This window comes from Caenorhabditis elegans, chromosome IV (genome assembly GCF_000002985.6).
Source record: "Caenorhabditis elegans chromosome IV".
NCBI lineage: Eukaryota > Metazoa > Nematoda > Chromadorea > Rhabditida > Rhabditidae > Caenorhabditis > Caenorhabditis elegans.
Window position 1 is genome coordinate 363745 of NC_003282.8, and position 13878 is coordinate 377622.

The following is a 13878-nucleotide window of genomic DNA, read 5'->3' on the forward strand; positions in this document are numbered from 1 at the left end:
CCTTTTAATAATTATTATATACTTACCATCAAGATTGTCGATAATCTCGGCGACTTCTTTCTTCTGAGTTGGTGGCATTACGATAGCTTCAAGATCCTTTGGTTGATATCCCAAATCACGAACGTTGAACTGGAACTGGATTATACGTGAGGATTATTTTGATAATTTAAATGACTTTTTAAACAGCAAAAAAAAATCAAAATTCCACTTCAAAAACTCTAAAATCCTTACAGTGAAGTACTTTTCCAACGGCTTGTGCTCGATTTCCGCAGAGGGAGCAAGTTTTTGTTGATTCCCGTTTTTCTTCGATTCCTGAGCAGTTGTTGGCTCTTTTCCGTTGGTCGGTGCAACTCGTGGATCTGCTGGAGCTGAGGAGGGTTCGTCCTAAACTCTCGAGGTTAGTAGAATGCACATCAAAACATAGGTATTAAACGAAGAGTATTTCATATTAAAAACCTACGAACCTTGTACTGTTTCTCGTATTTGTCGACGTCGTCTTCCTTCTCGACAACGACTTTGGCGCGTTCCGCTTGAATTCGCTCGTATTCGAGCTTTCCGATGGCCTGAAAATTGAAAATCAAAACTGGTATACCCATAACTTTTTTTTTGAGAAGGTTTCAAGAAGTTTCAGCATGAAATTCTGTGTTTTCAGACAATTTGACTCTACTAGAGCAATAAAAAACTTGATTACACCACCTTCAATATACCTAAAGTAGTCTAAAACTCAGAAACATAATCAAGAAAGAATGGAAAATCCAATTTTCTAGAAAGAGTTTTTCAATTATGACTATTTCTCTTGTTTGAATCCTTTCCAAAATGAGAACTGCTCCGCCAACCTTTCATCCAATCAGCGTATCAAACTTTACACACCCTGATTGGTTAGAAGACGGATGTAGCAACTTTTTGATTGGTCTTCCACTTCTTATATCATGGAAGAAAATTGAAACTGGGTGATGTAGAAAATCATAATCATCTTAGTTTTTCGCCGTTTTCTTTTTGTAGTATTTCTGACTTTCTGGGTTTCTTAACACAAAATCCTAATTCACGACTAGTAATTCTATCAACCACTCGAACATATGTTCTGTGCTGATCAAGTAATTAAAGCAGACGGATAATGTGTTGCCGTTAGGTGGGAAGTGAGATTCGCTGGCAAAAAATAACTGGAATTCTGGTGTTACTTGGTAAAAACCCAAGAAAATAAAGTTCCAGATAAGTCTGGCGCTATTAGAAAAATAAGCACTTTTGATCACAAAGAAAAACCTATTAAACTATGAGCGAAAACTAGAAAATTGTTCTGAAACTCAAAACAATAGTTCTAAGCAAGTTGAAAGGTCTCCACCCTAAATCACGAGATGATTATTAGGAGAGCTTCAAGAGCTCAAAGTGAAAGCTTCACGTGATTTCACAGAAGTTTACGTGACTTCTCAGAGAGAAATCACACGAGACAAGACGGCGAGTGATGATATGGGGACCACATTTGCTTGTGTGAGAAGAGCTTCGGGCGTTACGCCTCGATCGGAGAACAGTTTGACTAATTGATGAGCAGATGAAGAGATAAAATCAATTAATAATTTTCGAGAAATCCATTTTACAGTATCGGAAGAGAGAAACGAAATAACCAGCTTGAGAAAATTGGCAAAATAATATTTGGAATAAAACCCTCCAAGGGCCTAGAAAACAAGATTGAGAACATGAAAAATAAGAAGATGAAGCAGGAGCAGGGGTTACATCACAACGTGATATCAGTCGAATCGAGAAGAAGAGGGAACGAAAAATAATGGATGGTTGACATTCTTCCTTCTGCTCTAACAGAGAGCTCTAGATGCTGAGAACGAGATGGGAAGCAAAACAGTTGTTATTTTTATCAATGATTGCGAATCCAAAGGATAAGAAGCAGAAATAAGCAGATAGCTCTTTGTTTTTGAAACAAGAAGAGCATTTTAAAATGATAAACATTATTTTGTTTAGATTTTAGAACGTCTTCTTTTTTTTTGGCGGATGTTTAGTATTGTAATTCAGGGACAATTTGAAATCTATGGGGTTAGGTAGGAAGTTTTTGAAAAACCGATTTTAATACAACACAAAGATTCGAAGAACTCCATCGTCACATCAAAGTGTTTCCAGCTGTTGAAGAATGCTCAGGTGAACTTAACCGGGAAGAACAGAAAACAAAAGTGGGTCAGCATTGAGGTGATCGAAAAACTTCGTGTGGAAAGAAATCATTGAATCACTATTGTCTTTCTGTTGTTACAAAACACTCAAGAGGCTAATATGGATGATAATTCCAAATTCCAAAGAAACAAAGACATTTTCAAGCCATAATCTAGAAAAATGCGTAAAAACTGTCCACCACACATGCCAAAGTTTTGATGAAACAAGAGTGAGAGCGACTGTGAATTAGTCGGCACGACAAAACGAAGCGCGTACACCTGGTAGGCAGCCAACACAATAAAAAAATAAAACTTCACAAACAGGCAAACTATGAAAAAAAAAGTGCGACGGAGTGTGTAATAGAGGGAAATAAATAAATATTCCACTTGCAATGACTACCTCAATACAATTGAAAAACGGGATGAAGCACAACTTTCAAAGCTCAAGCGACAATGATTATACTTAGCAATTGATGAAAATAGCTGAAAACCACAAGAAAATCTTCGAATTTCTCGATATTAAACTGAAAAAAAGTCCGAAAATGGTCATTTTCGAAGGTTGTCCTTCGAAATAGTAATCTTCTCGCATGGGTGTTTGTTCCGTATGTCTGTGTCTCCACGAGACGACGTCAATATCTCAACGTTTCTCTCTCTCTATATATATTCTTGTCTATTCAGAATTGAAAAGAGTGAAAAGAGAGAGAGAGAGAAGCGGCGGAGTGAGAGAGAGGACTCTTCTTCACAATAACATCTTCTTGTGTTGTGTTGTTTATTTCTCTCTCTCTCTTCATTCACTAGATAATGTATTTTCTCGAAATAATAGCAAAGAAAAATAGAGAAGGAACAATCACAGAGGAATTTCACACGCCCTAGAGAAAAAAGTCACATTTTGATCACGGAGAAACTAACTTCAAGAATTAACATTGAGCTAATAATGTAATAAACCATAAAATCAGAGGTGCAGTTATTATATTAACTTCTGGAAAAACGTTCATTTTCCTTAATTAATCGGACATTTATCTACTTCTTGAAAAATTAAAAAAGACGATATTTCCGATTTTCAATCAAAACATTCAAAAATGTTGGTTTTTGGATGAAAAAAAAAACACCGAGACTGTCTCACAATCAAAACTTGAATTAATATCACAACATTTTTTTTTAATTTGGATCGTAGTGGCATATTAAATTAATTACTAGTGAATTCCCCTAGATTTTCTTTTTTTTTCTTTTATACCTCATACTCAACATGATCGACATGTTCTCCTCCATAAAACACATCCAGTGTATTGGTTCCCAACTTGGTAGCTGTGAACACAATGCGATCAGCAACTCGATGTCCATTATCGACTAGTTCCTGGATATGCTCCAAACGAACAGCATCTGGTTTCGCGGCAAGCACTTGAATCGCTGGATGAGCCTTCTTTTTCTTGGCGTCAATTGGATGATTATAAGTGAGTACAGTTGGAGAATGTTCAGCAATTTCTGGATGGAAAACGATTTCCTCCTTGATCACATCCTCTTTTCGACCGATTTTCTCAGCCATCACTGGAACTCTTGCGGCGACTTCTTGTCCATTTATGTAGAACACAACACAGTATTCACCAGCCATATCAGTTGGAAATGAGACATCATAGATACCATTTTGTTCAGTGCTTCTAACATGATTCAGACGTTCTTTTCCATCAGGTCCAAAGACTCGTGACTCGATTTTCTTGACATTTCCACAATCGCGGACGTCAAATGGAACATGCCCTTCATGTGATGCATTGGTTGTGATGGGAGTGGTTGTCAACGAATCCTTCTTCTTGTCGTGAACTGAAAATTAGAGTATTCAGGAAGACATCTAGGAGCAAAATAAAAACTCACGAATCTTGATAAGTTGCGGCTCGACCTCTGGCAACACTTTAACCAATTTTTCGTCAATTTTCAATCCATCATAGATGATTTCGATTGGAATCGAGACATTCGGTTTTCCACTTGGCACGAATCTCACATTATGATGACGTGGGTTTGACGGAGATCTAGAGACGACTGGTTGAAGCTGGGCGAAATCTGAAAAAATTTTTAAAAACTCTTCATATCAATGCTACCACCGGTTTTCATTTGATTTTCCGGAAAACTGCAAACATATGTGTTGAAGATTAACAATAGATCTAATTTCGTTCATGTTGATTTAAAAAAAAATAGAGAACATATATATTTCTTCTCGAAGACGGAAAATGGCCGAAATTCAAAGCTTTTCTTCGAAAAATCGAGCACCGATACCTTTATTCATATAGAAGATATCGTATACCTCTATTATTGTTCCATTAGAATTAAAAAATACGGCATAAAATCAAATACTTACCACTTGGAACGGTAGCTTTAACTGGAAGGTCTTTAGTCTTCGATGTGTCAATCACGAAATTGATTGGCTGATTGAGACGATAATTCGGTTGATCCAATCCGGAGATGGTGATCTGTGAAGGATCCTTTTTGTAGTCAACGACAGCCTTGAATGGACTTCCTGAAACACATATTTTAATGAGAAATTTCGGAAAAAGCGATCTTTGATTATCTTCTGCTGCGAAATTGAGTTTCCTTATTTCATCGATATTTTGAAATGATAACAATTTTTTGAGATTCTCATCGGAAAAAAATTCCCATTAGGAAAATCTTTTTTGGCGTCATACGATCATTCCTCTAAATGTCGACGTTTTCTCACCTTTCACATGCTCTTTCTGCTCATCTTTGCCGAATTTGATTGCCATCTCATAGTCTCCTGGAGCTTTAGCCACATATTCGACGCTGCACTTTCCGTTTCCACGATCCTGAATTCTCGATTCGGCTTTAGCTGGTCCACGCATTTCCATGCTCAGAGCTCCTTCTCCGGCTCCCTGAAAGTAAAACAAATATACTAAAATTGAAACGATTATGATAATTTACATCCAAATCCAGCTCGAATACAGCCTTTTCACCAACAACAGCTTGCTCCAATCCAGGTCCATAAGCTTTACACTTATTAACATCTGTTCCTTTGATAACCTCTACAACAGCCTCTTTAACTGGAATTTCGTCGAACAAAAGCTGAAGCTTATGCTCTCCAACTTCCATCAATGGAGTATCAGTCGAATATGTTCCATCTGGATTTATTTTCATTGGAACATTGTATCGTTTTCCGTTCACTTCATCAATCAGCTGAAGTCCTTTTGATTTTGGCTCCAGTTTACCAATGTTGATAGTCGGGCGGAGGTGAGATCCGATGAGCAAATTCTCTGAAATTTTTTTTTTGATTTTGGAAAACTGAAAAACAGATTTTAAAGTTGCTTTCAAAAACCAGCATTTTAAGGTGTAATACCGAAATTTGAGACTTTGCTTTTTTAGACTCATCATGACCCAAAACTACCAAATTCCGTAATGAGACGTTTTGAAAATTTCTCAAAAAACTTTCGGGAGGTTCAAAATTTTGGAAAAAAGGCTCATTTTCAGCTAAAATCGCAGCTTTTTTTAAACTTCTCGGTGTCGCAGCCTCTGAAACTTAATTTTTATTCATTTATCATTCTTTAATAGATATAGTAGGGTTCCCAGCTGACTGAGTGAGTGAGGCGCGAAATACGTGCCTTACGCCGGCCGGCCTTCGCCGTAAAAAAAAAGTACTTATTTTTTAATGTAAGGCGTAAGCAACACCGTGAGGCCGGCGCGGCGACCGCTGAGGCCGGCGAAGCCCTAAAATATAGTGATATTTTATTATTATTCGTTGATTTAAGTACATTTATGGTCAGTGGGGCACAAAAACGTAACTTTTATTTGTGCCCCACTGATAAAAAAATGTACTTAAATCAACGAATAATAATAAAGGACCACTATATTTTTGAAGAGTGACAAATGAATAAAAATTAAGTTTCAGCGTCTACGACACTGAGATGTTGGAAAAATTATGATTTTAGCTTAAAATGAGCTTTTTTTTCCAAAACTTCCAACCGCCATTACTTTTCAAAGGAAATTTTCAATACGTCTCATTCGAAATTCGGTAGTTTTGGGTCTAATAAAGCAACGTCTCAAATTTCGGTACTACACTTTTAAAGTTGCATTCAAAAACCAGCACTTAAAAATTATTCATATTAAAATGCTATAATATCTTCAAAGACTACTTTGATTACAATTGACAACAAATACTGAATTTTCTGGTTTTCAAATTCCACAAAAAAGGGAAATCGAAAAAGAATTATGTAATCTCCTTGATTATATTTCCATTAAATTAAAGAAAAATCGCTCTTGTAATTCTCCAGATTAGTTCGGGCATTAAAAAGCCTGTAGTAATTCTAAAAATGAAATAGAAATTATATAAAACAATAAACCAACAGTTGAAAATTCATTGGTAAAAATGAGTGCAATCGAATTAATCAAAGAAATAATGGTATTGTTGAGATCATAGTGAAAATGAGGTTACGGTATGTACAAGTCTTCTTTGAATTGAAAAATGATTCTACTACGTACATGCTTGTGGATTTGGATTCGGTGTGCTTGACGATCCACTGGAAATAGATGAGTATGGGCTCTCCGTTTTACTACGTTGATCCAATGGATTTCCAAGTAATGCAGCCACTGCCACAATTTGAAATGGACTTCCCGGTACATGTTCATTATCAAACATTACACGAAGATAATATAGTCCTGGCTGTTTTGGTGTGAAGCTCATTTTCAGTATTCCATCTTGATTGTCCACACAATGCAACGGTGTACGAGTAGGACCATCAACATAAACATCGATATCTCCGAATCCTGCGTTTGTAGTGTCAATTGATACATATGTTGATCGTTGAGCTACAAGAGGCCCTAATCCAGGCCCAGACACCGTGACCATATCAGCACAAGGTGGCCCCGAACCGAAAACTAAATACTCTGCTTCGGCGAGTGTTCTGTCTCCGGGATTTTCTTGATTTTCCCCATCTAAGATTTCACTGTCATCTTGATTTTTAGGTCCTTCCACAGATTGCAGTGTAAATGGCGATCTCTCAATAGGAATATCCTGATAAGTGACGTCAATTGTGTAGTTTCCAACTTCTGACGGAGTGAACCTAACACGGAATCCAGTCGGAGTCGATTCAATAATTGCCTCGACAACACGTCCCGATGGTGAGGTGATGACGATACGTGTATTTTCTCCGTCTGTTGTGAATACATGTATCTCTTTCTCCACGTTTACAGTCACAACTGCTGAAATTTGAAGGAAAATTGATTGATTGTTTTGAATATTCACGATCAACGAAAACAAAAACGAAAATGAAAATCCATGCGATGATTCACGGCAATCCATATCATCAATATCCATGCTCTTCACCTCGACGTCGATTTCTTATCGTGCGAATTCGTTAAACTATGTACAGAAAGTAGTGTGTTATAATAGTAGAAAAAACGAAAAAAAAAGTCCAGAAAAAATGCAAACAGTTGTTAGATGTCAGTATTGTGGAAGAAAAAAAAAGTTCCACAATGCGTCACAGCATTTCACTCTATTAATACAGTACTCCTTACCATTCTCGAGTCCCTCGACCCGAATTCCAGAAACATCCACGTTCGGTTTTACGTTGATCTCAATTGGCGAAATTTCTTCACCAGCGAAAACCACATTCAGCTGAAAATTTAAATTTATTTATTCAGATAATGTGCTGAAAAGACTCCATTGAATTAAAATATTTTACCTGATACGCTCCTGGTCTCTGAGCAGTATACTTGACAGTGAACGATCCATCTTGATTATCCAAAACATCCAAATCGACATTTTCTCCTTGATCGTCTCTCAATGCAACTTCTACAGCTCCTGGTCCGGCTTGTGTGGCATCAATTGTGAATCTTGTTGGTTCTTTGGAATACACAGGTCCATCGACTCCAGGTCCGAAAATCTTCAGTTTTGAAGCATCAGTTGGTTCTTTCACTTTGACAGAGAACGGAGCTCCTGGAACTGAAACTCCAGCAACACTGACATCAATCTTGTGCTTAATTGGCGCGTCGGGAATCAATGTATACTCAAACAATCCTGGAGTAATCTCACGAGCTCCATAACTGATTGGATTGAGTTCTGGATCCAAAATCTCCACTTTCGGCACCAAATCAACTCCACAAAGACGAGTATCAACACGGAATGGAATCTTCTCACCAACGTTGTACACCTTCGATTCATCAATACCAGTGACTCGAGTTGCTGATGGTTTTAGGCCTTCGATTGGTTCAGTGACACGCAGAACAAACGGCGAATCCTGAAATTGAAAAACTTTCAATTTGTTAACTATCAGTCGATTGGAGAGCTATTACTAGTAGTGGGGTCATGGGCTTATTTATTCATATGATTTAGAAAAATGCAATCATTTTTTGCATTTTTCGGCATTTGTCCGCATTCTTTCTACATCGGCCGCCACCTCACTTCACATGCTAAAAACGAGACGCAGAGAAAACCTTTCCTGCGGGGACATATCTCTCTGCGTCTCTTGTTTTTAGCATTTGAAGTGGGGTGGCGGCCGATGTAGAGAAATGCGGACAAATGTCGAAATATGCAAAAATGATTGCATTATTCTACATTTTTCGACACTGATGAATAGGGGGAAAATGTATTAAAATACATGTTCGCATTTTTCACCATCACATGATTAAGCCGATTATTCAAGTAATTCTGCAAAATGTTTTTAAATACAATTATGACGTCACAAATGTATTTAAATACATGTTTTATATACTTTAATACAGTTCTGACGTAATTTTTCTACACTTTTCAATTTTCCGACATTACTTGAATAACCCCATTAAATACATAAAAACATGTATTTTGATACAGTTGTGACGTCATTTTTCTACACTTTTAATTTTCCAATACTACATGAATAACGCCATAACAAAACATGTTAAATTTAAAGCGTTTCATCTTATTTTAATATTTAGTTACCTGAATATGCTTTCCGTCGGCTAGCACCCCAACTTTGTAAACTCCAGCCACAGTTGGTGTATAGGATAGAATAGCACTACCATCTGGTCTCTCTTGACATCCGATTTCCGCTTTCGATGGTCCTTCAACAGCAAATGATAGATCTTTTGATTCTCCATTCATTTCCACATCAAACACGCATGGCTCATTTACAATTCCGCCTTCAAGTCCTGCTCCGAATGCTCTGATCTTCGAAGAGCTTTCCGGTGCCACATGGATCTTATGAGATTCGATGACTTCACCAGCAACCTTAACGAGTACTTCTAGATCATCAGGTGCTTGCTTTGGCGAATATTCGAAATCCATTGACTGAGATTCGTCATTGTAGCCAACTGAAACTGGTAGATGAGAACCATCCGACGGTTTCAACACTTCCAAAGAAATGTTTGCGTTGGCGATATTTTCTTCCGGATCCAACGATTCAACGTGGACACCAACGACATCATTTTTGCGAATTCCTTCTGGAGCAATTCCACGTCCCCACACTTTGAACGAATCTGAAAAACAATTTCATTACTTTTTTGAAATACAGAAACAGAGACATCATGGATTCAAGATTTAGTGGAATTCCGGATCTGTCACCGTGCCAACGCATAAAACGCAATTTTTCTCGAAGAAAAAACAGTTTTCTTCAAAAGTTCTCTTCAAGAAAATATGCTTAACAACACGCAACATGGAGCAGTTGTCACGTTTTTCTTTGAGAAAAATTGTGTTTTGTGCCAGATCCCTAATTCCACCAGATCTTGAATTCGTGGTGCATCCAGAAACTCGATTCTTATATTTATAAATATACGCACTCTTTGGTTTTCCACGCAGTGGGAATGGCGATCCGGTCAATGGGAGCTTCTTGTGGAAAACATTGACTGAATGTAGTCCAATACACGGAATTTTGTATTCGAATGAATGTTCTCCTGGTGATGTACCATCCAAGATAACCATTCGGTGCTCTTTTCCAGTTGGATCAACAACAATTGCTTCAACAGGACCTTCAATGGCGTCGACCACGGCGAATTTGACGTCATCTCCGACTTTGGCGGTTTTGTTATAATCGAGAAGGCGGGCGATTGGAACAACCTGAAGAACAAATTCAGATTATATATAAATTTTTTCTCTACCTGACAAATGACGCTAGCCTCAGGAATGGTCTGAGTCTCAAACGTGTGAACATCGTTCGCGGCTACATCCACGTGGATAAATCCAATCTTTGTAGGAGTGAACTTGACTTTGTAGGCGTTTTCTTTATCCTCAACCTTTTTAAGACTCAAATGAATATCCTGTCCATCTTCATCTCGGATCGAGACTTTCGGCTTAAATCCATCACGAGAAAGCTTCAAATCAAACTCTCTAGGATCATTGACTTGGAGAATTTTGTCCAAATTTGAAATAGTCGCTTGAACCTTTGGCTTCATTATTATTGGTTTTGTTGCAGGGAACTGTGAAAGATATGTCATTACAGACATTTCATCAATTTCCGGATGAATCATCTCAGCTGGAGCAATGAGTGGAGCAACTTTAAGCAAATCTTGAGCAGACTTCATGGCTTTCTCAGTGTTCTCCAGAGCATCATTTGGCGACCAATTTTCCCAGTCTTCAAGTGCTCCTGGAGCCATCGAATTGACAAGTGCACCGAGAGCAACTCCGTCGTTCCAGTCGGAAGTGAAGTTGGAAATCGGCATTCCTGAAACTTTAGGGTGATGAGTAAATGTTGCAATTCGAAATGGTACCTGGAAGACGATTACGAATCCAATTGAGGAGCTTTTGCTTCGGAGTCTCCTCCTTATTATCTCCATCTTCTCTTTTTTCTTGAATCCATCCCATCGAAATTGAATAATGGAGAATCAATGTCCAAACGAGTCCCAGAATCAATTTCTTGTTATGATCCACAATATGAGTACTGTCTGTAATTTAAAATAATGCAATTAAATAGAAAATGGGTTGTGGTGACCGAATATATAACTATTAAAATGTTTGAATGATTCTGTATTGAGCCAAAACATTGAGAAGTCAGGTTTTAATCAGACTTTGTCAAAAGTTCGAGACATTTTCGGTAAAGCTCGTGTGGTAAAGAATTAAAACGCAAAAAAATACAGTAACCCTTGTGATTTTTTTTTTTTGTCGTTCTCTCTCCTGATTCTGAAATCAAAATGAGAAAATTCACAAAACATTCCCTGATTTTTCAAACGACGAATTTTCGCACCAGAGACGCCATGTGTCGATTTACGACAATTTTGTATATTTACGAGATATTTTTAATCCTTATTGGATATAAAATCAGGGAAATTTTTTTGAATTTTTTCACATAGAAATTCAGAATCTGGGAAAAATTTGGAGTCAATTGAAAATATTTCTCAGATTTTCTTTAAGAGATAGTATCGAAATGAACATTAACTTGTAAATTAAAATTGAAATATTCAGTGTTTTGAATGTTTTTTAAAGTGGCCGTTTTTCCGAAATTCTTTCTCTAAAAACGACACTAATTGACACGTCGAAATATTGGCTTAAAGTCCCGAAAATGGGTATTTTTGTTGCGAAAAACGGTGGTCAACCTATGTTGTTCGTAATAATAGAGGAAAGGGGAACTCCGTGTGCTCGGGCGAGAGCTCCCATACACTGAAAACAAACAAAAACATGTTTGAACTACGGATTCGTCCTTTTGAACTGCTTCACCGCGCGGAGCAGTCTCGAAAAAGGAAAATATATCGTTTCTACGATACTATTTTTCAGGATTTCAGTGAAGGACTGCTTACCAATATTGATAATCTTAATATTCTCTTCATTCTGGAAGAAATTCAACGCAAGAGACACATTTTCGAGCTTCTGTGAACGAAATGCCACTTTCTTGTTGAATTTTCCAACATTCTTGTGGGAGAGAACTTGAGCCAATGCAATAAGCTTGAGACCATCCGAGAAATCAGTTTCCTGAAATTATAAATATAAAATCACTGAATAAAGTAATCCAAAACTCACCAGACTCTCAATAGTTTCTCCAGCCTTTTGCAAATGATTTTTGACCCATCTGGTGAATGTATTCTGTTGGATGATCTTCCATTCGGCGTCATCGTGACGGATCGCCGGAACGACCTGAAAATATTTATGTTAGAAAGTTGTATAGTCTTCTGAAAATAAATACCTCTTCTTCCTGGTCAAGGCGTTTTGGTTGCGCCATTTTAGACGTTGATTATTGCAAGTTTTCTAGCAGTCCTATATTATTCGCTTCTGCAAAAATCAAGGTATTGATAAAGAAGCGTGAGAATGAGAGAATAATACATGATTTAAATCGTACGGCCAAAAGGTAAAATCATTAGAAATGTCGATTCTTTTCTATCGACATTTCTAATGATTTTTAACACGTAATAAACTGCGAATACATGCATTAAAAGGTGATAATTGAATAAAAATTAAGTTCCAATGAAAACTTTTTTCTTTTAAATAAAATTTAAGTAACCTCTGCGAAAATTGCCAAAATTTGAGATTTTAGCTTAAAAATGGTAATTTTTCCACAACTTTGAACCGCCATAACTTTTTTGAGAAATTTTCAAAACGTCTCATTACGAAATTCGGTAGTTTTGGGTCATTTTTGGTCTAAAAAATATTGTTTCAGATTTCGGTACTCTGCCTTTAATTGATTATGGTACATTTTCAGTAAATAAGCACATAAATTGGTTTTTTTTGTCTAAACTGCACCTAACGACTTGAAATGTAAAATAATTAATGAAAACCCCACAATAAACATCTAAAATGCGCAAAATAGTGATAATTAACAAAAACCTGATTTCCGGCCGCTGTGGCACGTAAAGTTGGCAATAGTTGGAATTTTGAGATGGTATAAAAAATTTAGTTGCTCCATATTTACGATGAGAAATCAACGAGATAACAAACTAAACATCCTGGAAAACTAAAAACTGAAGTTTTTTTGTTTCAATCTTCAAGTTTAATAAAATCGAAAGCAGAGTTTTTGTTCAAACGAAAAGCTAAGAGAATTGAAGAAAACGCGTGCATGGTGATTCATATTTCATTTTTTTTGTGTAGGAAAAAGACACATAATACAAAGAGAACAAACGAATATAGACACGGATGGACGGCTTCTGGTACAAATGGAAGAATTGTTTTAGGGGGGGGGGGGGGTACTGTAGCCAATTGAAAAGACCAAAGACATGGGAAATTAATTTGAAAATCTTTTGGATAGAAATAGAAATACGGTAACGACAAAAAACGGCAACGTTGTACTTAAAAGAAAACTTGGTGAGAAATGCCCATTCTACCAGAATATAAAGTCTCGAGCTGGGGTGCACGGAAATTCTACAAAATGAGGTGGTGAACTTGTTTCCCTTTTTTTCATTGAAATTTGATGATACATAGAAAAACATTTGCTTTATAAATTGCGGAAAAATAACGTAAATTTTCAACTTTCGGACAATTTTTGAACACTTTCTCGGTTGTTTCAAATAAAGCAAATATTTTTCTATGTATAATTAAATTTCAATGAAAAATATCGGGAGAACATGCTCGACCGTCTCATTTTGTAGAATTGCCGGTCGGCAATGGCTGCGTACTCCTGTTTTCGAGTTTCGAAATTACAAAAAAAAACACACTTTAAAATGTTGACCAAAATCTAGTCAAAACTCGAGTCAATTGAAGAAGGAATTGCGGTATCCATATAAAGTCCAAAAAGAAGAGAAAGGGCACTGCGATGATCAATTCTCAAAATTTATCACCTTATTCCCTATTTCACACCCACTAAAAATGAACGACAAACGCAGACAGTGAAAGAGAACT

General features: G+C 36.9%; 1 protein-coding gene and 1 non-coding gene across 19 annotated transcripts in view; both read right to left on the reverse strand.

Annotated features, from left to right (window-relative positions):
• Positions 1 to 12271, reverse strand: part of fln-1 — a gene marked incomplete at both ends in the record, with an annotated part of 16793 nt that extends 4522 nt beyond the window's left edge. The window contains 17 exons of one of the 18 annotated variants that reach the window (NM_001307431.4): positions 27 to 135; positions 232 to 384; positions 465 to 563; positions 3385 to 3965; positions 4017 to 4202; positions 4498 to 4656; positions 4855 to 5026; positions 5076 to 5404; positions 7662 to 7761; positions 7829 to 8383; positions 9064 to 9599; positions 9900 to 10176; positions 10218 to 10780; positions 10827 to 11000; positions 11850 to 12021; positions 12070 to 12183; positions 12233 to 12271. In NM_001307431.4, coding sequence (NP_001294360.1) covers positions 27 to 135; positions 232 to 384; positions 465 to 563; positions 3385 to 3965; positions 4017 to 4202; positions 4498 to 4656; positions 4855 to 5026; positions 5076 to 5404; positions 7662 to 7761; positions 7829 to 8383; positions 9064 to 9599; positions 9900 to 10176; positions 10218 to 10780; positions 10827 to 11000; positions 11850 to 12021; positions 12070 to 12183; positions 12233 to 12268 — 4315 coding nt within the window. Of the gene's footprint in view, positions 1 to 26; positions 136 to 231; positions 385 to 464; positions 564 to 3384; positions 3966 to 4016; positions 4203 to 4497; positions 4657 to 4854; positions 5027 to 5075; positions 5405 to 6484; positions 7347 to 7661; positions 7762 to 7828; positions 8384 to 9063; positions 9600 to 9899; positions 10177 to 10217; positions 10787 to 10826; positions 11001 to 11849; positions 12022 to 12069; positions 12184 to 12232 lie in introns of those variants that run through there. The other 17 variants (NM_001307435.3, NM_001307432.3, NM_001028379.5 and 14 more) reach the window with 17 other exon arrangements.
• On the reverse strand, positions 9777 to 9859 carry Y66H1B.6. The gene has a single exon (NR_101875.1). It is a non-coding gene; the product is annotated as a small nucleolar RNA Y66H1B.6 (small nucleolar RNA).
• Positions 12272 to 13878: the final 1607 nt, after the last annotated feature.